The sequence below is a fragment of the Pempheris klunzingeri genome, chromosome 6 (genome assembly GCF_042242105.1).
Source record: "Pempheris klunzingeri isolate RE-2024b chromosome 6, fPemKlu1.hap1, whole genome shotgun sequence".
In the NCBI taxonomy this organism is placed as follows: Eukaryota; Metazoa; Chordata; class Actinopteri; order Acropomatiformes; family Pempheridae; genus Pempheris; species Pempheris klunzingeri.
In genome coordinates this window covers 21,799,756-21,826,514 of record NC_092017.1, presented here as the reverse complement: position 1 = coordinate 21,826,514, position 26,759 = coordinate 21,799,756, and the positions used below count along the sequence as shown (strand labels likewise).

Sequence of the window (26,759 nt, the reverse complement as noted above, 5' to 3'; positions counted from 1 at the left end):
ACAGTGCATTTTACTGGAATGCAGTTTTATTTTTTATTTCATTTTAGATTTCATTTAATTTCGCTTGCTAGAATGGAAGGGAATCATTCTGGTCTTTCTGCTGATGAATTATAACTTTAAATTCTCAAAACCATCCTCCTTTTATTAGATAGATAGATAGATAGATAGATAGATAGATAGATAGATAGATAGATAGATAGATAGATAGATAGATGTAAAATACACTTGAAAAATGTGATCAGAATTCTAACAATTATTCTAACACTATTTCAGGGAAACTAGTGAGCTACGGTAACAGAATACAGTTGTTGTTGTAATTCACTCGTATATAAAAACTACAGTAACCAGTTTACCCCGCAAGGTTCGTGCGAATCAGTCGTCCGCATTTTTTCTGGATGATGTGCGCAGAAAAATAGGGCGTTGTGGCGACTCCCTCATTCATTCGCAGGGAAAAATCTCTGTCCTTAAAGACGTAGACGGGCGTAATGTTTCCACGAGATAGCTGAAAGAGAAAAAAAAAAAAGAGGCAAGGCGTTCAGACTGGGGCCGAGTAACAGAGGAGGATAACCCCAATGTGCGCAGAGAGTGAGCTCTGCGTAAAGAACCGCAAACTCCAGTGACTGACTAAAATTAACACTGGCAAGACAAGTTTCTGAGCCCTCCAGGCTGTGGACCAGTTTGATCGCTCATGCGTGAAACTGATTAGGAGTTTAATTAAAAGGTGATTTACGTCGTTCTCTCGCGCTCAAACAAGAACAGCTACATCTGTGCATCCCTGAGGTTTTCACAGTTGGGCTCCGTGTTTGAGGAAGTCATGGCCAAGTTATTCCGAGCAGCTATCATGGGTCCACCAGGATCGGGGAAAGGCACGATATCCAAGAGGATTGCGCAAAGCTTTGGCCTGCAGTATCTGTCCAGTGGCCACTACCTACGAGAGAGCATAGCGGCAAATACAGGTAGGATACATCTGCACATGCACTGAAGCCCAAACGTCAATACCGTGGTGTCAACACAGAGAACCAGTGTGCAGAAAGAAAGCTGGTCCAGTGCGTCATTTTCATGGTGCATGTGTGTCTTCCCGTTTATATCATTATAATTGGCACTAAAGTGTAATCAGAGCTAAAAAAAAAAAAAAAAAAAAAGGAACGATGGGGAAGTTTGCAGAAATAAGTGAGTTTATTTTCTCCTCAACGCAATCCCCAGAAGAGGGAACACATTTTTTTTTTCTCCATGTTTCCAAACTAGTGTAGAGACTTAAAAGGAAAAAAAGTGCCCAACCCTACAATGACTCAGTGTTACTCCAGTTAAAACCCCCAATCAAGAATTAAGTTACAATTATCCTCCCAAACTTACACTTTAAACCATTGATTTCACCTCTTTTAAACTTCCTCATTATAGCTACCCAACTGGATTTAATCTAATCCCCAGTATGTGCCAAGCTCATGCACACTGATGATAAAGCGGGAGTTCAGTACAGAGGGCTTAAGTTAAAACATGTGTGCTGGGTTACCATTACTGAATTGCTTCAGTAAGGTTGTGACTTGCTGGATGGGTTTTTTTTTTTCTTTTCATTTTCAGCTTTTAAAACTCCATAAGGTGTGCTTGTTTGATGAATTCAATGAATATTGAATTTATAATCCTGAGTTTCCAGTGTGATTTAAAAGGAATAAGATAAGAGAGGTTACCGGCAGGACAGTGACAGCTTTAGCCAAGCACTGTCTCGGGTCAGATAGTTCTAATAACAAGGCGCTCATATGTTTCTCAGCAGGTCCTGTCTTGTTTTTGAGTCTAGGAGATACGAAGCGGAATCTGTGACTATCTGACCATCTTTACCTGTCTGTTGTGTACCAGAGGCAGGTCTGCTGGTGAAGACCTATGTAGAAAGAAGCATGCTGGTGCCTGACCATGTGATGACCAGACTGATGCTGCCCAGACTGGAACAGCTGAGCGGCCACAGCTGGCTGCTGGATGGTAGGAAAAATATTATTTTGGTTTTCATACAAGCAGAGTGTGTGCTCGATTCTATGGATGCGCTGCGGTGCATCAGCTTTGCATCCTTTATCTTACAGCAGCCGCCATTATTTGTCTTGATCATTTATAGTGCGGGAGTATGTTCTTCATAATGCAGCCTCATGGCCAGTGGGTGGAAGTGCCAACCACCCCTTAAATCTGATTGGCCACGCTGGGTGCCACCCCCAAAGTCACCAGACTTATACCTTTGTTAGTCAGAGCCATGAGGAAAGCTTTTTTTTTTACACTCCTGCATGTTAAGAAGCATGGCCGTCGATGTGCTATATACAGTGCCCCCCTTTGCTTGAGTCTGAGGAGGGAATAAGTGGGAAAAAAACTTGCTCTACATTGTCCTACATCTGTGGGAAATTAGTACTCTGGAGTACTAAATCTGATACTGGAAGATCTGTGCATGCTCTCAACTGTTCATCAACTTACGGTAGTTACAGAGGATTTGTATCGGATTCAAATCAAAGGTCAAATCAAATATATTCTTTAAATAAAAAATGCTGTTAATATCAAGAGGATCCTTCAAGTTCCTTGCTTTTCTTATTGTCTCAAAATTTATAATTTTACTCCCATTCAGTGCCAAGCTTGCACTCCAGTGACCTTTGCTACAACATTTGTTTCCACTGGAAGAAAAGGTTTATATCTTTCCTTTATAGTGATACATAATAATTCATGTTTTTTGCTGGTTTGGAAATGGCCTCAGAAGTGTGTATTAAGTGTTCTTTCTATTGTTTTTGGAGTTAGTAAGATGTCACCTGGCAACATGTTTAGTTTGAGCCTTCGGTAACATTTCAAATGTCTTTTTTTTCCAAGTTAAAAATTATCCAGTATCTACAAGAGAGATGCTAAACATTGATGAAACGAACCGGTCAGCGTTATTTATGGTTAAACCTTGAAGCATGATCACTAAACAAATCATGTTTTTGTTTGGCAAGAGACAAGGGCAAGAAATCAAGGTTACGCGCACAGACACACACACACACACACACACGCATTCATCCCTGGTCAGCGTGTTTGTCTCATGACTCTGATAGGCTGGTTTATTAGTGTCCACAGCATATTGATTTGCATGGTATTCTTCTTTTCAAATGTATGTCATGTCACATGTCACTTCATTTTCTACCTCCGCACCAACTAACACAGACACATACGCACATACATCCTCCTAAAGTATACTCTACTATATAGATACATAGCTCTTTGATTGGTGGCCTCCCATCACTCATTTGTGGGTTATCTCTTTAGAGATTTAACATTTCTTTATTGACCAAACAAAGGAACTTGCAGAGAGATTGCCAGTTTCCGCTCTCAGCACATATGGAAGCAATAAACTGAAGAGAAGCTCCAGTGTTTGTATACCGAAGCATAATAGAAATAGAAAAAAAAAGGGAATTTAAAAACTGTTTTGTGGTTTGACAGAGAAAATAGCCTTAAGAATAAAGGAACTACATTTACAGTAAAGCAGTACCTACCCCACTGGTGCTGTCACTTGACCTCTGACTGCCCAGCAGAGGGGGGCAAAAGGAAAGAGTTTTCCCATAGAGATCAAAGTAATGTAAACCAATCACAAGTTACATAATAGTGAAATACAAGACTATAATATACTATTTTTCCTGCCTCTGTCTGTGCACTATTATCAAGGAGGGGGGGGTTGCTCTGTTGGTCTGGCACTCCAGACTGAAATACTTCAGCAACTATTGGATGGATTGCCATGAAGTTCTATACAGGCATTCATGGTCCCCAGAGGCTGAATGTCAGTGACATTAGTGACCCTCTGAATTTTGGTCTAGTGTTCCCATGAGGTTTAAGAGTTTAGCTGTTCAGTGAAATTATATCAGCGACTATTGGATTGATTCCACTGAAAGTTTGTACAGATTTTCATGGTTCCCAGAGGACTATTTCTGTACACCTTGGTGATTCCCTGACTTTTCATTTAGTGCCATCAGCTCGTCAAAGAGAACGTATCCAGTAAATAGCTCAATATCTAATAGATGTATTGGCACAAACTTCATACAGATATTCATAGTTCCCAGATGATGATTTGGTGATCCCCTGACTTTATGTCTTGTGCCACCAGGTTGACATCTGTGGTTGTAGGTGAAATATTTCAACTTTGGATGAATTGTAATAGCGGGTCATCCCCTGACTTTTCATGCAGCAACATCATCAGGTCAACATTTTAATTAATTCCATACTTTGGTTTATGACCAAATACCATTAAAACAAATAACATTTCCACCAGCCTCAGCTGGTCTTTGTACTTAGTGTTACTTTGCAAATGTTAGCATGCTAACAAGCTAAACTAAGATGTTAACCAAAGTAAAGACTTCCTGTTAAACATCAGCATGTTTTGATGATTTTGATTGTCACTGAGCAGGCTAATGTTAGCATTTAACTCAAAGCTCAAACAGTAAGTACAGCCTCACAGAGCTTCTAGTGTGACTGTATCTGTTGACACTGGTGGTCCATTCAGATCATGTAACTGAGAGCATTGTTTTTTTCCAGTAAATCCATTCACATGTGGGTAGTCTCATTATGTCACAGCTTCAGACTGCTTCCCTGAGAAACTGGAAACAGCTTGAGTCCAAGTTTACATGCTGTCAGCTACTGATATTAGCAACATTTAAACAGGAAATCAACTGTGCATGTACTGTAAGAAACTGTATGACCTATTTCTTTGCCTATGTTCTGGACTTAGGGAAAAAAATGCAAGCATGTCGCACTCTTAATTATAGTTGATAGAAAAAAAAAAAGATCATGCATCAATGTATAACACCTAACATAAACTATTCCTGGGTGGCAATGCCTCATACATTACCCCCTTCTCCCTCTGCTCCCTGTCTAGGTTTTCCCCGGACTCTGGAGCAGGCTCGAGCTCTGAATAATTTGTGTCAGCTCGACCTGGTCATCAGCCTCAACATCCCCTACGAGACTCTGAAGGAGAGACTGAGCGACCGCTGGATCCACCCAGCCAGTGGCAGAGTCTACAACATGGGCTTCAACCCGCCACGAGTGCAGGTCTCAAATCTAGAAGTGACAGTATAGTTACAGTGCTGAAAATATTCTGCTTGGCATTTAGATTTTCTTGTGGCATTTTATTCATTTTCTGGAGGACAATTGTGTCCTTTATGTCAATGTGTTTTAAAGCTGCTAGGGGTTTAATAACAGGCTTCAGCGGGGCGGAAGCTCGTCAAAATAAGAAAGATTGCAACCAGATGAATGACAGTCTCCTAACCCACTACTCCGCCCTCCTGCACAACAACTACAACAACAATGCTCCTGCTTATTATTTTACTTTACAAGGTCCTTTTTGTCACATTGGTTTAATTTACTATTTGTTATTTGTATCTTTCTTAACTAAAATCTGTAGTTATAATCTGTGTTTTTATGGCACTTTTCAAAAACAAGTTTACAAAGTGCCTCACAGACATAAGAACTGATACAACAATGAACATACAGACAAGAGCGTGCAAAATCTAAATGCTGAACAAACAATTACATGTCCAATATGCAGTAGGAGACAATGTGGGTCCGTCCGGTAGCTGAACTGTTGAAACAAAAAAAAAAATCGTTATCTGCATAGATTAAGGATTTTTCAAGGTGAAGAAGCGATTGTGATTTTATTAATCTTTAACTACATTTTTAGCTTTTTGTGGAAGCCCATATCAGACATGAATTATTAATCAAAACAAAGTCTTTTATATGTTTTGAGGAGATCTTTAAATAAGCAATAAGTGGTTGCAGTAAAAGCTCATTTGTGAAAATAAGTCTTTTGTGGAGTTTCACTACAGAAAATTAGTCATATGATGAATTTGATTTTTTCTCTGAACATAATGCATAAAACAAAAAGAAAAATTGAGAACATTGTATGTGACATGGGAGGCATTTGAAACCAAGATACCACCATTACATGTTAATTCTCCATATACCAAAGCTGATGTCTTCATAGTGCAATATATAACCTGCAAAAGAACCTGATATTGATACAGTAATGACTGAAAGGTGTCTTCCTGGAGTGTGGTTTTTATTTAACTGTGCTATTAGATTTTATTGCATTGTCTTGAGTTGACCTTTGTAGCATTGCTGCATGTGTGACCTTGTGTTGCATCCCTCAGGGTAAGGATGACATCACCGGGGAGCCACTGATTCAGCATGATGATGACAAACCAGAAGCCCTGATGGCCAGACTGAGACACTACAAAGATGTGGCCAAGCCTGTCATATCCTTATACAAGTCAGTAAACTAAATTTATGGTTTTTTATCAGTGATTTTCCTAAAGGCAGCCAGTGCTGTCAGATAGAATCTATATTGGGAAAGATAATCCATCAGAATAAAAATCAAGTGATATGTAACAGCATTCTAACAGCATTGTATCATAGTACCATTTATATTACAGTGAATTGAGATTAGGATGCTGAAATAGAGTGTATTCACGGCCAATGTCGCACATTGAAAATCACACTGATGTCAAACGAATATGAAAACAGGAATTTACAGCAGTAAATAAGTCTTAAATATTTTTTATTTAAATAAAACAAAACCATGGTCAGCAGATCATTTCCTTTTGTCGAGTCATATCTGTTCCTAATGATTAAACTTTTAGTTTGCATAATGACAGCCTTACTTAAAGGGGTACTCCACCAATTTTATACATCGAATTGTGTTTAGAGGTCTTGGGGAGTACTACTGTATATAAGAAAGAAGTGGTACAAAGTATTCTGTGGCTCCAGAGGGAGTTTTGCAAAGTTTGATTCATTTCCTCCAGTGATGTCACTTGTGGCTGAAGACTACAAGTTTGAAAATGGAAAAAAAAAATCGGGGTGTTGAGGCTAAAAATATGTGAAATTGATTTCAGTTTTCCAGCCCTCATCCTGGGCCCTCCTCATCCTCACTTGGTCTTGGTTCCATGACCTATTTCTGATCCTCAATTCTGCACATTTCAGTTATTGTACAGACTGACGTACATATGTGCATTTTTTTTCTTTGAGTTCAGTTTGTTTCATTTTGTTCTACTTTGTCATCAAGCTAGCGCTGCACACCCGAATCTCTGGCCAAACTGTCAATAGCTGAGTTGCATTGTGGGTAATGTAGTTGAGAGGTTTTGACAAAGGAGAAGAATGTGTGGAAAAAGATTATATCTCTGGATCTGCCAATACTTTTTCTAAAGAAGTCTTTCATTTTAACTGTGGGGGGAGTCCTCTTGTAGCATTGAGCGACTGATTACACACATTCTGCTGTTCAATCAATTTATTAGTCAGTATTTGAATTTCTCTCAGCTTTCCTTCATATTTGTTCTATTACTTCTTCACGCAGGTCTCAGGGAATCCTGCACTCATTCTCTGGTACAGAGACGGACAGGATTTGGCCTTATATCAACTCTCTCCTCACCGCCAAGATGCACACACAGCCATCAGATGCATGTCAAACTCAAACACCCTGACACTAGTCTGAATGAAAAGACCAGGGGGAAACATCAAGAGGCAGCCTAGAAGAAGTGTGGTGATGCTTCAGCTTTCATTTTCCTCAGTAATCATGAGGTTGAGAGACATGGACAAGGACACTGATCAAAACTATTTGTGATTAGGTCACTTGTAGATTTTTTATGAATGGTTGTTTGCAAATATTTCAAGAGCTTTACACACTGTTGATGTCTGTAATAGAGACGTGATTAATAATTTTACACAAGCACCCACCATTAAGCAATTCTTTACACTTCTGCGTTTTTACCTGCAATTTTTCAGATTCCCACACACTGATTCAAATCATAGGTCATTCAGAGAAGCTGTGGTAAAATCAGAGCTTAAAAACAGAAGGAAAAGTAAATAGAGCTGAAAGGGAACCAACAACAGGGGGGTAAGGGAACTTTAAGAATATTAAACCAAAAACCAAATATTTAAGTATCTCGCTCCAACTGAACCCCATAGAAAGCATTGATTTTCTGAAAATAAATAACTTTAAAGTAACAATTTCGAAGATCTTCATTTCACTCTTTTTGGTGGCACCCATGGCGAGAAGCTGTAGTTGCATGCGTGTTTATGGACGTCACATCAAAAAGATCCAAACACCGTTGCCCGTGTGACATCCGTCAGTTGGCAGTTAACTTTGTCTGAATGTCAGATTTGTTTCTTTTTCTTTGGATTTGCACTTGTTTTTGAATTTTCATCGTGTGTAGTCATCCGTTATTTTTTTGTTTGATCAGCCAGACCTAAAAAAACAGTAAACTGCTTCACACGCAAGTGGGTTGAAGCGCGAGTCAGAACAGAATGAAAAACACTTCATTAACTGGGTGCCGCTTGTGGTTTTTTCCTGGGAACGTCGCCATTGACACTCATACCACAGCGTAATGTCACCCTTCAACGGTAGACCGAGACCTACAAGACACTTATTTAACTGGAAGTCTTTGAGATTATTACTTCAATGAAAACCGACATAGGAAATGTCACTTAGATGTATGTTATCTTTACACATTTGATTAATTGCACTTTATATTTGTATATTCAAGCAAGCAATGTGACATTGTTGCCTCTATGAATATAATTTAGGAGTGAAACCCTTCTATTCCCCTTCAGTGTAAGTTCAGTTTTCATTCAGTTCAGTCTCACCTCAGCCTAAAGTGACAGATCTGCTGAGGGCAGCACTGACATTAAGCATTGCGTCAAATCTAAAGCTGTAATCAGTCATGGACAGGCATTATTTAGGCCCATTTTCCAAAACATTGACATGCTTTGCTTTGTGCTTTGAAATATTCTGTACATATTGCCTACAAGTCAGCTGTTACACATAACCAACCATCAATTATGTCAACAATGTGCACTGTAGAAACTGCTTTTCTTTGCTTTTGAACTGGCATGCTGCAGAATATTATGCACCTGTGCATGTGATGACATGCAGGAGAGTGTGCCGGGCTGTTGTTGGACAGGTGCAAGGAGCTCTCGCAATCGCACACACTCTGTGGCTGGGATGAAGACCAAATCCACAGAACATAGAGTGCCTTCGAGGTTGTTACATTCCTTTATATATGTGAGGTTGCCTTGAGAGTTTAATTGTCACAGATTTTTGTGTATAAAATGTAATGCGTTGTGTTCAGCCTTAAAATACTGTTGATGATTCTGAAGCATGGTAAGGTCATATATGTAAACAGCTTTTTTTTTTTTTTAGATTGTTTGAATGTATATATTTACTGTTGTGGGATGAACAACGTGTAAAAAGTTAACTTTGCGGATGGACTTTTTCTTATATTTGTAAGTGATTGATAAACATTTCTAATACTTCCTCGCTCTGCAGATGAACTTCTAGTCAATCGTGTGAAGTTAAAAAAATATGTCCTATATTCACCCAACAATGCAACACGTGATATTGTGCAATTAAGACCAACACATGGGTTTGATTGTATTTTCCAGCTTTGTTAATGCAGTTTTTTTTCAAACTGTATAGTAAAATGTTATCATCAGAATTTATTATGAAGTGTTGAGGTAGTGATTTGCACTAATTCAGGGACAGATGGGCATAAGTAACCCCTCGCATGCAAAAATTTGTTTGTTTTTTTTATCATTTCTTTCACGAGGTGAAAACTGCTTTGTATCAAGTTCTTGTTTTTATTATCGAAGGACAGTGGATGCTGTATTTTGCACAGATTGAAACCCTCATAACAGACACTCACTGACAGTAGGACCAGATGTCTACAATATGTATGCAAAATGTCGACAACAGCCTCAGCTGAAGTATGAAGTCTATGGATTGTCAGATTGATAAAGTGGGCATGTGTCTGTCTGGTTTGGTTTGGTTTGATTCACACTTTGGTTTCATGTCTGTGTTGCTGCATTAATGGGCATGGTGTGACAGGGCGTAATGGTGCACATGACCACACCCCGCTGCCGTTGTGTAAGACCACAGTGGAGTTTTTCTTCCCTATTTTTAAACCACGCTGTTCAAACATGTTACATTCCGAGAACAATAAAACTATTTTCTCAAGGCTGCTTGATCCCGTCGTTTTTGTCAACGCACCAAACTGTACATAGGCCTACTGTACGTACATGCACCTGCACTGGTCATTTACTGTGTCTTAAGACCAGCTACACTTTGTGGGAGACTACCAGCTAAATCATGGGTGTACACAGATTTCCTTATAGAAAACAGTTACTCCCCAGTCTAAACATACAAGCAAGCAAAAATGGGAATTTAACCACAAAAAGAAAAAAAAAAACACAGCATTATTAATTTCCTGGTTTTAAATTATTAGAATGACAGTCTTCTTTCAGAGATGTCATGTTTTTTAGTGGTCTGTCTGCTTGAAACTTCACAAAAGGTTTACAAAAACTTAAATCATGTTGGATAATCACTATAATCTGTGACAAGTTTTGTGTTTGTTCTTTCTTTCTTTCTTTCTTCCAGGCAAACATAAAAAAAACAATAGAAATGCTTTGCTCCTCCCTCCTTTCCTCCTTGATCTTTCATACCATGTGAGCAAAACAGGAAGCAGCAGGAGGGTGTGCTAACAAAACACTGAAGCTATGGTGGATACTTAAAACGCTCACTGAAACACACACTAACACACACATGAACACATGTACTTAAGTGGGAATACTGTGCACATATCCTCCTCTCTCGTCTCTCGTCTAATCCTCTCAGACCTGTAAATAAACCCTGTGTGTGTGTGTGTGTGTGTGTGTGTGTGGATCTCCTGCTCTACTGCTGCGGATTAGAGTCTCATCTGCTGTGTTTACCTTTGACAGGTGTAGCTTGATCATGCATGAAACATGATGCAGATTCACAGTATTCACCATTATGCCACCACGTCTCCAAAACCTGAAATCCAGCACAGTTGATGCATTTCAGAGCGTCTGAATGATCATTGCTCTTATGGGGACCTCTGCTGTATGAAACTGGTGCTCAGAGGTTTTGTGAACTGAGAAAATATTGAATTATATATACATATATATATTTGTATCCTTTTAATGAACACCTCCACGATGGGGCTGATTCTTGCATTATTGGTGCACATCACAAGTGTTGATTTCTCGATTGCGAGCAGAGAGATTTTCCAAAATCCTCATGGTGCCTGCTTCTGAAGTCCATCCCAGGTTTTACCAGGCTGGCTCGAGCCTCACTGACAGCACAGGCAGGATGCGCTGAGCGGCGCAGTTTCTGCCGCACAGATCCACACACATGCTCTCCCCTCCTTGCACTGTGTTTGTAGGCTCATCCACATTTTCTACAGATCAGCCAATCGCCATCGCCGGACCGTGTTTCTTCCTCACATGCCAAAATGTGACAATGTGACGATGCCGATGATGCCCGTGTGAGTCTACCGACAGGTGAAGCGGGGAGCTAACCTTGCAGGACGGGCGCGTGTCACGGGACGTTTGACCTTTGACTGGCAGCGAATGACAAATCAAAGGTCGCAGTGTGTGAGCGGAGCCCGGCTTCAGAGCGCATCAGCTCCACGGCACAACACGGCGCCCCCGGGAGAATGGTAGAAAGCGCTCCGAAAGGTAAAGTCATCTGTGGGCTTTTCTGTTTCTGCTCATTTGATTCGTGAGACATGTTTTTTTTTCCTTCCTCCTGGCGCGGCCTCTCTTAATAAGCAGCCAGGGAGCATCATGATCTGTGTGTGGATGTTACATAATACCAGGCTACCTCTGGAAATCCACACCAGACCTCCCCCATCTCCATCCTCCCTCCTCCTCCCCCCCACCCCCCCACTCACCACCCCCTATGGTGCATCTGTGCACGATGGGCTGGAGCAACATGCAACTTGTTCCTGCGTTTGTTCTCATTTAGGAGATCAATTCAGCCGACATCACTAACTTGTGGCCTCTGTGCGGCTGAAGATGCGCACACGAGCATCATGTATGACATCATTTGGGTTATTTATGTTCAGGTGAATTTTTTTTTTTTTTTTTTTTTTTTACACAGATGCAATGAGCCATTTTCCTGTATGAGGATTACTGCAGCTGTTGCTTTATCCGTATGATAAATGAGGTCAACCTAGATTGAATTAACAGCATGAAAGATGCCATTTCATCCGGATTTTTGTGTCAGCTGATGATCTCTGTAGCGGCACCTCAGGACACCAGTTAAAGGCACACAGCTCTCAGTGCGCAGCTCCATTCTTTACAGTCTGATTTCTTTTTTTTTTTTCAACACAACTTCGGTATCATGGTATTCGGACGTGGTGGGTGCCTCTTGTATCTCGATCATCAGTATGATCAGAGTCACCATCTTCATCATCTGGCGCTGAGAGAGCAGCTCCTCTCTCCCTCTCCTGTCCCACAGCCACGTCACACCACCACCAGCGTCACGCACGTCACGTGAGCAGCTTACCACGGCTTGGTGAGATTTCATGATGTGATCATCAGACTCTGAGTCACCTTTTGCTGCCTCCTTCGCTCCTTCACCAGGCCCTGGTGCGGCTTAAACCCAAGACATGAGAGAGACGCCTAATGTTTAAATCAGTTTTGTAGGCAGGTTTTAGTTACCAGATCTTATTAGATCACATGAGGGATCCATAGTTTACCAGTGGATGTATCACACAAACCCAAGCCCCTCTGGATGTGTGCCAGGCTCTGAAGTTCATCTGTAGCCAAACCTGGAATTACAGCAATGGTGCCTGTCACCTGATGCCATTGGGCCTCCAAAAGACCTTTTTTCTTAAATTTACATTGTGAAAGAGACGTCTTTGAATCAGCGGATACATTTTTTTGAGTCACAACCGCCACGAAATGACTCATTTCACCGTCAGAATTTGATTCATTAGGTCCACATTTAGAAAGTTGCACGATTAAATCATTTCATCACCACTGAAATTAGCAGAAGGCTAACCCTCGAGGCTAGTATGCCTGCGCTATCCGGGCCCAACAATGTGGAAGATGTGGGTACTTTTATGCATGGAAGTCAAACTTTTTTGACTTAATGCACCACTGAGCAAATTTCATAGGAATGAACTGAGCCCTGTTCCTAACTCTGTATCCAGCTCTCGTTATATGTTCATGCACACATTAGATAGCGGACCTCTGCTCAGACTTGTTTCCAATTTCTTATGGTGGCCACTTGCAGCACTGCAACAACAAAATTTCCTGCAGCTCAAAAAGGATTTTCTCCAAAGACCAATAGTAAAACTATTGACAGGATGCCTCCAGCTATAAGTGCAGTCAACTATTCTTTTACTCTTTCTATTGTATATTTTGTATATACTAATCTATGGGGGTTTAATCTTCATAAAACTTTTCCAAAGCCCAGAAAAGTAAAGTTATCAAATAAATGTAGTGGAGTAAAAAATGTAATACTTGAATTGTAGGAGAGTACAAGTGTAAAATAATAGAAAATTTCAATACATAGGTGGGAATACTTAAAAATGTAAGTTTAGTACAGTAAGCCTACTTTAACAAATGTACTTAGTTTCACTCCTGGTTCCGTATGATGGAAGGGGTTAGCTATTCACCCCAAATCACATTTGATTGGATAGATTTACGTAACCGCTCCAGTTTGAGATGAACTATCAAAAATATTTTTATGTTTTACAGGAAGAGAAAAGAGACGTTTAAAGTAAAAATACAGGAATTGGACACGTGAAATGTATTTTTCATTTTACAGTGTCTTTAAAGCATTGAATTTCACTACTAAATGAACAGATTATTTTATTTGTAATGTCCCTGTTTATGGTGCATTCAGAAGACCAGGTATAAAAGGGGTTTAGGCTTTTTTTTTTTTTATGGTTGAAGGCAGGAAACTGTTGTGATACAAACTGTGATCATCCCGTGTCAAACTGGGGCAGCATGAATGCTGTTATATTCCTATGAAGACACACAGTAGCCAACCATTGTGTATCTGTTATGATTCAGTTTTTACCACACAGAACAAGAATCCTTGGATTACAGGATCTTAAGTCTTGCAGACTTAACAAGAGATTCAAGTCCACCGTCTGTCTTGTGGTGCGAGTGGTAGAGCTGATCCAGCAGATTCCCTGATTCTGCTTTAACTCTTATGAGGATAATCATTAATCCACAGACTATCCTTGCGAACGGTGGTAAAAAAAACCAATGAAAATAGCTTCTTTCAAGATACAAGATCATAGTCAGTATCACGTTACAGCCGTGTCATAAAACAGTTCAAATGGCACTGAGCCTTGCAAGGAATTTTTTTTCCTTTTACGGAATTTTTAAAAGAGGGATACAGATTAATGCCTCAAGTCATCAGTCTCTGCTGAGACTTAGACGACCTCTCTTACAGTGTCCCTGAGATCAGAACAGGTCACTACATTGTGGGATTTTCTTTCAATTCTAAGCCAGTTGCCCATATTATGTAATGGTTACCATAAGGGGTAAAACCAGAATCCATAATACGACGCCTAGTAATGCTGTTAATATCAGAGCTCTGATATAGGCCAAACTAAAATTCTACACACATTTCAAGTTGGAAGGTAGCAGCTAACATTTAAGTTCATTATGGATTGATCCACTGACTATTTTCTAAATGCATTTATCTCAATATATTAATAATTTTGTCTATAAAACGTCTAAAAAGCAGCCAAAATGGCCACTTAATTATTACCCAGAGTAAAAGGTTACATGTTCACATGGCTTGTTTTTGTCTGACCAACGGTCCAAAGATATTCAGTTTACTATCATATATGACAAAGAGAAGCTGCACATTTGAGGAGCTGGAACTATAGTGAATGTTTGGCATGTTTTCTTTAAAAATGACTGAAATTGATTTATCGATGAATTGACTAACTCCATGCTAATACTAATTGTTTCAGCTCTTTTTGTGTATCTGATTAGGTTTGGGCTCATCATGTCTTCATGATGTCCTTACAGCACCTGCTTATATCCTAAGTACTGCTACACAGCTACACACTCATGAGGGCATCAAGGGGTAAACATTGGTAGAAACGGGTAGGAACAAGACAGGAAGCTCCGTCGCCACAATGGAGCGGCAGCGCTGCGTCCGGTTATGGCGGGGGTATCGTTCCTCCCTTTTCGGACATTCCGTTCCTGCTGGGCTTTGAGCTCCCGCCTGCTCTCCTAAAAGAGTTTCCCAGGCTCATGTCCTCTTTTCAGAACCATGCAGGGTTTCTGTTGCCAGGGGACAAGGCCAAGGAAGGAAGCACGCCATCAGTGGTCAGTGCTTTGTCCAGCTTGGATCCAGGGTCATCACACAAAAATTAGAGTTAAAACTACAAATTTGGAGTGCAAATTAAAAATCTGTTTGATTTTAATTATAACACAAAGAGACTGTTAACATTCAAGGCTGCTATTAGTCGACTACAGAGCCTTTCTCTCCCTGTGATGCAGAGTGAATTTCCTTTTTCTGACGAAGCATGGTGCTGTTGTCATGCAATGCTGACTACAAGACTGCTCTTATTTTAATCTTTTATTATGACAAGGCCAGAGGTCCTCGTTCATTTCGAGCACGGGACTCAAATAAGAAATTTGCTCTATTATGAGCCCAGACGTATAATCCGGTCCTTATTTATACCCAAGAAAACAGGTCATGATGGATGTTTTTTTTTTTTTTTTTTTTAATTAATTCAAGATTTCATACACGTTCTCCCTGAGGACTTCCATTATTTTAACAGATGACACTGCAAATTTAACTTTTTAGCACACTTTACACCATTATGAGCTGTGCCTTTTCACTATGTGCAGTCATGGTTACATCAGACACCATCCACTGCACATCTATTTGATGCATCTGTTTTGAAAGTGAAATCATTTGCTGACAGAAGGTCAATCAGCAATTATTTTGATAATCAAGAAATCACTTGAGTCACTCTTGAAGCTAAAATATCAAACGTTTGCTGGCACCAGTGAGTAGTAGGGATTTCCTCTGTCGTATATTATTGTAAATGAAAAATCTTTAATCATTGATGACTGGGCAACACTGTGATGGGCATTCTCCACAATTCTGTAACATTTTATTGACACAATGGCTTTTCAATTAATTGAGAGCAAATCAGTGGATAATAAAAATAACTGTATAGGCTTTGTATGGCAAATTTTGTAATGAATGCAGGACATATTCAATGAAAACTAATAAGATGCGGGAGCACCAGCCATACCACCCCATTATTGGACTATGATAATTGGCTAGAAGCCTATGGAGATTTTGGAAGGAGCCTTTGAAGGGAAAATCCTCTCAGAATAGGAACTGTAACACCGGGATCCCAATCATTTTAAAATAGGGGCATTAGTAATGGAATCACATGTGGGAGTCCTGGCATCACAACCAAAGATATCATACTATTATATTATACAGATTTGAATGTATCTGCAGTACTATTTTTGACATGCTAATATTTGTATCACTATAATATTCCTATAATATACTGATGGGGTACTATAATGTGTAAGAATAAGCTCACTGTGACCCTTCTTCCTACTTTTTATCCTAACATATTTCTTCTATAGGACCTATTTTTTGTAGTTTTTTTGAAAATCTCCTGTATTTATAAGCTTTAATACAAAAAAATAGGCCCACAAGAGTGCCCACAACTACTAGTTAGAGTATGTGAATAATAGATGCAGCGATAACATTAGAGGATTGTGTGCTGGGGTGGATTTCCTTTTTGCTCAGTCGGGGACTACAGCGACAGCAGCAACGTCGTAGTAAAAATGCGGTGCAGCTGAGAGGAAGAGGAGGCGAGAGAGAAAGAAAGAGAGAGAGAGAGAGAGAGAGAGAGAGAGAGAGAGAGAGAGAGGGAGACCACCCGGCAGAATATTTCTTTCTTCAGATAGCAGAGGAGGCCGGCCGTCCTCCCGTCCTCGGACATGTGGTGGTGCACCCAGCAGCAGCAGTAGCAGCAGCAGTAGCAGCAGCAGAGGCAGCGGCGTCGGCGGTGGCGGCGGCGACGGCGCGGCGGAGCCTTACCACGTCTTTGGAGCTTCTTTTATCTTTCATTTCCTATTTGTGTGTCCTTCGGTAATGAGCCTGCTGGGGGCCTACAAGAAAAAGACCAGTTACGATGGCTATGAATCTTTGCAGTTGGTCGATAGCGGCGGAGACAGCTTCAGTATCGGCAGAGGGAGCAGCGGCGGCGGCGGAGGCGGCGGCGGCGGCGGCACACTCGCAGGCTCCATAGCGGCCACCCTTGGACCGAAGGCAGGCCCGCTGAGAGAGGAGGACTGCAGCACCATGGACAGCTCAGGTAAAAGTCCTCACCGCCTCCGGCTACTGGGAAGGTGAACATACGCCGGTGTGATGACTTTACACAATATTAACGTGGCCTGTAACACAATGGCTAACAATAGAGAAAGTGTACAATGATGCTTTGCACCCCCTGGAATCTCCCCCTGGGCTCCCAGTGGTTCTCAGACCCCACCTACATGGCTGCACTGGACTATTGCATGCAGACCAGATCAGGATAACCGTCTGCATTGTGTGCTCTCACAGTCCTATGCATCTTTCTCCAAGTGAAACTGATAGTGATACTTGTCTGGTACATTTGCACATGCAATTCAGACTTAGACTTAAAGATGCATTTAGGATGTGCAAAGTATCAAAAAGACACACTTTGGATAATATTTTAGATAATATGCACCGATATATCAGCTCATAATAGATCTATTGTATTCTAATGTCCACAATATATTAAAATATGTAAAATATGTATACAAACTAATTTTCCAGCTAATTTCCAGTGATATCTGCTTTGGTGCCACATTTCAAAGCCTATTTACTTTCCTAAGGGCTTTAAACGTTAAATATATATACATCACTAACTGTACTTGCAATCCCATATGTCAGTTGTCAAGAGAATAAATCCTGATTCGGTTACAGGCAGCAGGAGCTCGACGTTTAGTCAGCTGGCCATGAATGATGGATTATGAGCCTAATGCTTCCAATTAAACCTAAAAAAAAAAATAGGATCCTGGTGATGACAAAAGCACATGCTATAATCCATTTGTTTATCATTAATATGGTGACAAATCCCCTACATGTTTTATTGAATTCAAGCATAATAGCACATTTTGTTGTGACACTTTATTCTCACTGAGATCAATTCTGTCATCTGTAACAGAGGCTCTTAGGAAGAATAGTTTTAAGATGTTATTACCTCTACTGCAGTCATTAGTTCTGCCACTGTACTACTTATATTTATATAGTTACTATTGCTACTTATTTTTATGTACACGCCATGCCAAACATTTGGCCCGTCCCATGTGGGTTTACGAGATTGCCACTATCTATCAAACATCAAAATAAATGTATATTACTTCTAATATCGCAGCATAATGATGGTAATCATAGTATTTGCAGTGAATGAGGGCTCATAGGGGGAAGCCTGTTTCTCCGGTTGTGGAAAGTCAGTAGAGCCTGGCCTGTGTTCACCTCACTGCGGTGCTCTGTGGAGTCAGGCAGCCTACAGGGACGAACACTTGTGTGAAACAAAAGAAGCTGGATGAGGAGGGTGGGTCAATGAGGAAAGGGGATTGGGGTTGGCGATGGGGAGGGTGGGTTTGGGGTGGGCTGCTGGGCTCCAGTGTCAGATGTCTGTCTGGCCTGCCAGGCCTTTGTGGGTGATCTCTTTCATGTATGTGTGCGCCGGTCCCTTTCTGTGTGTGTCTATTTGTCCGTCTGTCCCGTTCACACAAAGCCTCATATTGAGGGGTTAAGGTTGGCACTCTAGGAGGAGGGAAACACATTCAAATAAAGCATTGATCTCTGTGGTATTGCCAAGAGCTCTCTGCTCTGTTGATGTCCTGCTCTCACTTTCTGTGAGTGGCTGGGCTCTCTGCTGCTCTATTACCCAGCAGAGGCTGTATCAGAGCCTCCCCTGGTGTCTGCATTAGAGAGGTTTGTCACTGTAACTGGCTCACCAGCCTGCACACTCCCACATCCATCTGGCCACAGAGATAGACCAGCTAACAGGAAGCTAGGCAAGCAAGCAGGCAGATTCACACAGATACAGTAAATAGAGAAATAGATGTAACATAACAACAGGACAGGAGAACAGAAATGGCAGTTATTCAAAAGGGTTCAAATCCAGTGTTTTAGCAGTGGGATTGAAGAGAAAACCTGAGGTCGGGACCCCTCCAAGGAGACGCTAGAGAATCTGGGGGGTTACAAGATAAGTAATGGGACAGTTAAAAGGAAAAATATCATTCAACTTTGGATTTTATTCACTGACTTTTCATACTTCTTGTAAAACACTGAAAAGTTTTAACTCCTCGGCCTCCAACGTTTATCATAATAAAACAATTTGAAAGGTTTAAAGGAGAATATACTCTGTAGTTGAACTCCTCACAACTCATAGACATAATCAACCTTTTGAAAGTGGATCGCAAGGAGACATCAGGTGTCAGACACAGCTAGCATCTCGCTAGATCGACAGCCAGTATAAAAGACACAATTTTAGGGCTTTTTAAGGCTGCACATAACTGATCAAATTAATTAGAGCTGTGATCTTTATTGCGTAATCAATTGTAGCCTATTAGCCCAGGCTCGCCCTTTAAACAAGGTACCAAGAACACAGTCAATCTTTAACACTATCTCCTTTCTCTATAGTCTTACTCTACATACTTAGCTGTGAATTGATACATTCAGTCTCTTATGCAGCGTCTGACCCGGACTGCAGTTCTGAGGAACTCCGGTGGCCTGTAGAGGTTACGGCGCTGACCAAGAACTGCAACATCTGGGAACCTTTACGTGCTGCCGCTGTCCATCTATTTCTCCCCTCATTCCGCACGATCTGATCAGTGCTAGCCGGGTGTTTGGTTCCTCCTAAGGCCAAGCATTTTGAAATCACTGTGAAGCCTTTTGAAGGCTCAGATATAGTTAAGACCTTTCTGACCTTTTATACAAAATTTTGTTTGACTATTTAGCAGCTTGCACCCAGGTGTCACGTTTCAACAATGTTTCATGCTTTTAGCAGGCCGTAAGAGTTTGCTTGCCATTCAAAGGAGGCTTGTGTTTAAGCCGAATAGGGGATGATTAATCATACGCTCCTTGTCTCATCAGCAGCATCTATAATTAAGCAGATTAGAGTCCGGGTTTACGCTGCAGTCATTCAGGTCCTGGACACAACAAGGCCCAGCACAGTGTAGCAGCACTGAGATGCAGCGCAGTGCAGTGGGTTTGCTTCTCAAGCTTTATTGTTGTGTGTACGAGTCCGTCCGTGTCTTTCACACCAAGCCGGAAATTGAGGGAGAAAGGTTTGGTGCTGTAGGAGGAGGGAGACATATTCAGACAGCCCACTGATCCCTCTGGACATAACTAGAATTGTCTCCCTCTTTACTTTTCCTCTCCCTCAGCCATCTCTCTTCCTCTCCCTCCCTCTCTCTGTTTCTATTGGCTCACTGTGAAAGCGATAGGAGGTGGTTGAAGAGGGAGGAGGGATGGGCTATTGGCCTGGTCCTGTTTTTTCGTGGAACAGCTCTCCCTGTAGTGTGGTTTCTTTGAAGCACATTTTTCCCTTCATCAACACAGATGCTTATTTACCTGTGCAGGTGTCTCAACATGACTGGCAGATTCAGGTTGAACCTATACAGCCTTTGATTTCAAGAGGCACGGCAGAGCAGGATGCAGGTTTTCCTAATACATCCTGTCATGCTCACTGGCCAGGAAATTTGCATAGTAAGGAGGTTAAAAATAGACCAAAACTTACTGGTGAAATTACGGCGTAGCCCGAAGAGTGTAAGGGGAGCCTTCCAGTTTGTATTTCCCAGTATAGACATGCTCATTATGGCTACCACATTAAAGGAATAGATCAAAGTTTAGGGAAATACACTTACTTGCTTTGTTGCCAAGTGTTAGATGAGAAGATTGATATCACTCTCAGGTCTGTCCAGTGAATATAAAGTTTCAGCTGTCAGCTGGCTAGCTGAGGTTAGGGCTAGGGCTTTTCTGAAGGCAACAAAATCTGCCGTCATACTTCTTTTTTGATTAAACAAACAAGTTATAATGCATCAATTAGTGAGCTTTAGAGCTTTAGTGGTGCAGGTAAGTGGATTCTGTTGCTTTTGGACAGAGCCAGGTTATCTATGTCCTCCCGTCTTTTTGCTAATCTAAGCTAAGCAGCTGCTGGCTCGAGCTTCTTAGTTGTGCACAGACATGAGAGTGACATTGATCTAACCTGCAGCAAAAGAGCAAAAAGGTATTTCCCAGTGTGTAGAACTACTCCTTTAGATAAAGGTTAGGTGGTGGTTGTATGGCCTCAGCCCAGGATGCAACCAACAAATTAAATGACTTTGAAGTTACTTCAGTCAGCAGTAGAGTACAGGGTTATTGTCTGTGTATTGAGCAGAATATGGTGTTTACTGGGGTGTGCACCCTTTACTTTATCTTCCCTACTTTTTCTCTGAAGAGTGTTGTCTGCTGTACAGGTAAATAATGAAGCAGTTTCACTGCAAAAATCCGAGGACGGTACTGTGCTGCGCTGCCAAAGGTTACAAGGTTAAAAGACACAGATGTGATAACATGAGTGGTGCAGGTTTAAACTATTTTTGGTCCATTCATATTGTGTTTCCATGCCCGTATTTTCATGTAAAAACTGCATAACTCCACTTCTAGTGGTTTACAGCTGTTCATTTTAGTTAAAAAATGTTAAAATCTCAGGATAAAGGACACACTTTACAAAGGACTAGATATCTTGAGATATGTTGACTTTAAGCCTTTAGTATGGGTCAAGCTCCAAAAACACTGGATCCCACTATTCCCGTAATGGAATAGTTTGAGTTGGACCTTCCCTAATCCGCATCCCATGTTTGTTACACAGGTTTTCTGTTTTTTAGTCTAAAGCCCAATCTTAGATAATCCGGATCTCTCTCTCACACAAATTTCCTGTAATTCAGTTGGCTAGATCTGATTTAACAGTGGTCATCTTGATTGCTGTGGGCGAGGTTCTGTTTGAGTTTGAGAAATGTCTTGATTATATGCTGAGTGCGACGAGCAGGAGTTTTATTCGTCTGACAAAAAAAAAAAAAAATCCCTGTCACACATTTCAATACCGAGCAGCCAGAGATGAAAAGTCTAAATTTGGAAGTTTGTGACGAATCGTCTAAAAATGTGGTGAAGGAGGAGCGATCAGTAGTAGACAAGTCATGTTTTTGAGGGAGAGAGAAAACAATGTTTAAAGCAGTTACTGTTTTTTTAGTAATCAAGAAACGTCGCCTCAGCAGCATGCAATTTTCTCTAGATGGATTTCCTCAGAGACAGTCTTTGTGATTATATGCCTAAGTGTGAAAATCTGCTGTTAAGATCTGTAGACCTGCGCTTGGCCCAACGTCATAATTTGGTTATTTGTTCATCAAAGAGAAAGACACTCATAATGGCTTTCTCACATATGACGAACAACTAATCTGGAAGTACAGTGTAACTACGATGTCTACACAGAATAAGTGACAGCAGCTCACCAGCATGAAACAAAAGTGGCTTGTAATGGCCAAGTAGCTGCTCCTCTCCGGTTATGTTTTAGTGGCAGTAACATCACACAAATGTCAGCCACCTATCAGCTAAAGACACGATACTATTTCATCACAATGTACCATCGGCCTTACCTCGATGTCATACTCTGTGTTACCTTCTCCCAGTATTCACTAATTGGACATGGCTGGGACACTCTGAACATCTTTCGCACCTGAACTTGACATTTCAAACAGTAACCAAATGGATGTATAGGTATGACCCCGAGTCATAGAAGGTCATAATGTTATCATAATGAAGAAGCCTTCCTCTGGATAATTGGAGATGTTTTGAGCAGCTCCCCTTAAACAAGGTTTTTTCTTCCATTACTGGCAGTACGCTTTATCTGCAGTCATGCATTGAGGGGTTGTGCACATAGTTATGCTACATCTTATGCAACAGAGATACTGCTTGTGTTTTCTCCTAAATGTTTCTGAGGCCAATCGAGATTGTTTATAGCGAGTGCGGTGTGAAGCGAGTTGAAAACAGTTTCTGTTGACTCTTTCACTCAGATGAAAGGCAAGAGGACAAAATGATTGACTCTTGGTCAGTCCGCGGGGTTGTTTCCTGTAGACGGGAGTACAAGAAGGTTTTGATGAATCCAGGCGCTTAGAAGAGACTCAAAGAGAAAATGCTGAAAATCCCTGTTATCTTTAGATTTGTCAGCAGTGCAAAGCTACATCTCATGTGATCCGCTGTGGTTGTTATCTGTGGATATATGAAGGGGAGAGACAGAGGAAGAGAGGAAGGAGGAGGAATCTTGCATCACCAGAGGGGACTGGAGAAGATGTGACACTTGAGTCACTACACACACACACACAGACACACACACTTACTTACGTTTGTATTTATAAGGGCCTCATTGATATAATGGATTCCCCAGCCCCTTACCTTAACCATCACCATCACACCTAAATCCTAATGCTAACCTTCACTCTAACCCAAACCTAATTCAAACCTCAACTAACCAAGTCTTAACATTTAAAAGAGTTCTCTGAAGTTGTGATGACCACCCAAAATGTCCTCACTTTGTTGGTTATAAAAACTGTTCTGGTCCTCTCTATGTAGCAAAAACAAGAACACACACACACACACACACACACAGTCACACAAACACAGCAGTATACACGTCCAGATGGTATGCATTTTATTGTGTCTTGTGTTTACTTTGTATGCTGTGCAGTGACCCATGTTCATCACTGAAGTCACATAAACACCTCTAACTCCACTTTGGAATTTGTTGATTCAATAGGCATCGCATACATTTGTAAAATGTTCCTCTTTGTCTGCATCCTCTGTGTACATCTGTGTGTGTGTGTGTGTGTGTTTCGTGTCCTAAAACTCTGTCTCTCCTCTGTCCCCAGAAATGGATGCCAATTACGGTGGAGGACTGTTGGATATGGTGAAGGGAGGAGCCGGGAAGTTTTTCAGCAACTTTAAGGACAACTTGAAGGACACGCTCAAAGACACCTCCACCAAGGTCATGCATCAGGTTGCCACGTGAGTTACCTCAGCCTTAATATACACGATGCACCCACTGATAACTGCAAATGCGACTTATCATGCCTACGTCCAAAAAGGATAGACGCAGAGCCGTGTTTGTGGTAGAGATGCTACGACTGTCAACATCTGTGAGATCACAAAAAAACCCTCTGAACATGTAACCTGCTGGTGTGTAACAATACATGAGGAATGCTATCTAGGAATAACTAGATATGGAAGAGTCCAAGGCTGTGATCAGAGGGCTCTAAGTTTCTAACAGGATTCTCCCTCAAGGACCTCTCGTTCTCTTTTATGTTTTCTTCTCTTTTGGCCTCTGCATCGCTATCCCCTTTTTTCTTCAGACAAATATAATCTGGTCACAAGCTCCGTCCTTCCAGCCTTTCCTTAAATGGGATGATATTTGTTGGATCTGGATTTGGCTTCTTCATATCAAAGTTACTGTGTGTCAATGAGGATAATCCTTGAGAATTGTAAGGTCTTTTACATTGTGCAATTGTGTGTTAACCACAATGACAAATGTGAGTGAAATGGCTTTGATTGTCAATTGGCCAGAGTCTGAGATTGTGTTGTAAGATGTGTTCAGTGACCAATGCGAGGACTAAAATCCTACATCGGGACAGCTGCTACAACCCACATCTACAAACCAAACAATCAGAATACAACATGAAACGACCAGAATACACCAGTGACTAGTCTGACATAAACTGCAGACGGTATTGGAGCCACAGTGTGACATTAAATGAAATTCTAAAAATTGTTGTTATTCTACAAGTGTCTGTAGCAAGAACCCTCATATAAAGAGTGATTTAAAATTTGGACCAGTTTATAAAGTAACAATTTCATAGCAGCATGAATCTTTCCTTGCACACTGCACAGACATGATTACACCCTACACTGTATATTTTAACATCTGTGATCTATGACTACTATTTTTTAGATATTACCGTAATAAATTCTGTTTCTAACAATGAATGCTTTTCAGAAACGTAGCTCAAATATAAAAGTAGCTGGATGTTGCCCCCGTTCATCTAACTAACATTAAATGTATGATTGTTGTTTCAGCTGTTGGTTACAGTGTAAAATGAGTCTCCGTCAGCTTTAGAAGTGAAACAGAGCAGTGTGGATGGAGGGAGGGAGGGAAGAGGGAGGTAGCAGAGTCTGGCACGGCTCGGTCGTCCCAGTGTTTTTGTGCACAGGCATCTGCACAGGGCAGCACAAAGGACCCTCTGTATTGTCAGAAAGACACACACACACACAGCTCCTCTCTCACTATTGACTCAGCAAGTTTGATCGTGATTATTCTCTTGTGTCTCCCCTCCTCTGCTGCTCACATCTTGGCAAACTCCCACTCTCCTGCCCTGTCGTTCCCGCATGTTTTTCGGCCGACTCTCGCCTCTCAACTCGGCTGTACCTTTCCTCCTCTCCTCTCTTTGCCATCTATCGCTCCTCTCCTGGCTGAATTATTCATGGCAGTTCATTGTGCCAAATGGCCAGTGCACTGCTGATACAGAAGGATTCATTTCGTTACGGCCCCGTGTGTGGTGGTGTGTGTTTGTGTGAACTGTATATGTATGCGTGAGTGGGTGGTTGGAATAATAGGGTGGTGGGAGGCAGGCTACCGTGGCAACCAGCTGAAAACCTCAGAAAGGAAAGGTAGTTGGCCAGCGGCACTATAATGTGCCAGAATTTAGCAAACTGCACTTTAAAACTAATTAAACAGGTTTCTTTCACCATTATGTGACAAGTGACAACATGGACTATACTGCTGGGATCTGACACACTTAAGAGTTAATTGTGCTGCTGTATGTATTACATTGAATAGCTTTATTTAGAAATGGAAGGACAGAAAAGACGACTGTTGAGTTTTACTGCCCTCATAAATAGATAAACATCATGTGAACTGAGCTACATGAGCAGTTTCAAGCTTGATGAGGATTATATAGATGTAGTATCATGATCTTCTGTGTTGCTCATTGGTTCTTTACCTGTGTTGCTCCATGAGGCTGAAACTTGGTCATATTCAATCAGCTGTAACTGACAACAAACAAGTCTAAAACTTGCCAGTTTGTGAACATTGTGCAGCTAAAAAGTCTGAAATTTCACTCAGGAGAGGGTGGAAACCAAAACAGAGCTAAAAGGAAAGTCAATAATGGACTTGGACACAGTCTTCGGGTGGAAAAATAAATTCTAATGTAATATTTTGTCACTGATGTGTTTATAGCATGTTGCACTGCCCTAAAGTGGGAAAAAAAAATGAATGCAGGTTTAAATCAGACGCAAAGAAGCAGTTTTGTGGTGGCCTTATTTTTATTCTAGTTTCAATAAATCTATTCCAAATTGTGTTTATCCCATTGGCAGAAATGTCAATGCTTTCATGTAAAAGGGGATTTTTTTTTTTCGCAGCTTGAAGGTTTTCTAGGTCAGCAGTATTGCTTTCGGAGGTTGAGTACGTGTGACTTCTCAAACAGATTGTTTTCATCCAAGTTTGGCGACGCCAGTAGAAATTCCCCTGAGCATGCTGGATATAAGGCAAAACCCCTGCGAGCACAGTTGTTAACCAGGCCCTGTTTTAACAGCCCAACTAGACTTGATTGGTTCCTCTGTGTTTCTTTCTCATCTATATTCAAGTCAAAAGGCTGTCGCTGAATTATTTAAAGCAGCCTGCTTGTTTGTTTACCTGGCTGAGGAGAAATTTTGCAGGGAAACCAATGTGGCAACAAAGCTCAACTGTGTGTTCCTCTGTCTGTGAGAAACACAACGGAGATGGAGTCTGGATGGCTGATCTGGGTTTGTGAAAGGCACAGTGTCCTTGGTCTGCACCCAGACTGCCCCCCCC

At 41.2% G+C, this 26,759-nt stretch overlaps 2 protein-coding genes across 7 annotated transcripts in view; both read left to right on the top strand.

Moving 5' to 3' along the window:
- The first annotated feature begins 468 nt into the window (after positions 1-468).
- Positions 469-9,996, top strand: ak4 (adenylate kinase 4). Its single transcript, XM_070831989.1, has 5 exons — positions 469-956; positions 1,852-1,971; positions 4,865-5,037; positions 6,135-6,253; positions 7,334-9,996. Exons 1-5 carry the CDS (start codon positions 815-817, stop codon positions 7,458-7,460), a joined length of 681 nt encoding a protein of 226 aa, XP_070688090.1. The 5' UTR covers positions 469-814; the 3' UTR covers positions 7,461-9,996.
- A 1,336-nt stretch (positions 9,997-11,332) lies between these two features.
- The window catches only part of dnajc6 (DnaJ (Hsp40) homolog, subfamily C, member 6), a 38,429-nt gene continuing 23,002 nt past the window's right edge, over positions 11,333-26,759 (top strand). For 5 of the 6 annotated variants that reach the window (XM_070832389.1, XM_070832388.1, XM_070832387.1 and 2 more), the window contains exons 1-2: positions 16,943-17,165; positions 23,785-23,920. In XM_070832389.1, coding sequence (XP_070688490.1) covers positions 16,943-17,165; positions 23,785-23,920 — 359 coding nt within the window. Of the gene's footprint in view, positions 11,512-16,942; positions 17,166-23,784; positions 23,921-26,759 lie in introns of those variants that run through there. The other variant, XM_070832390.1, reaches the window with a different exon arrangement.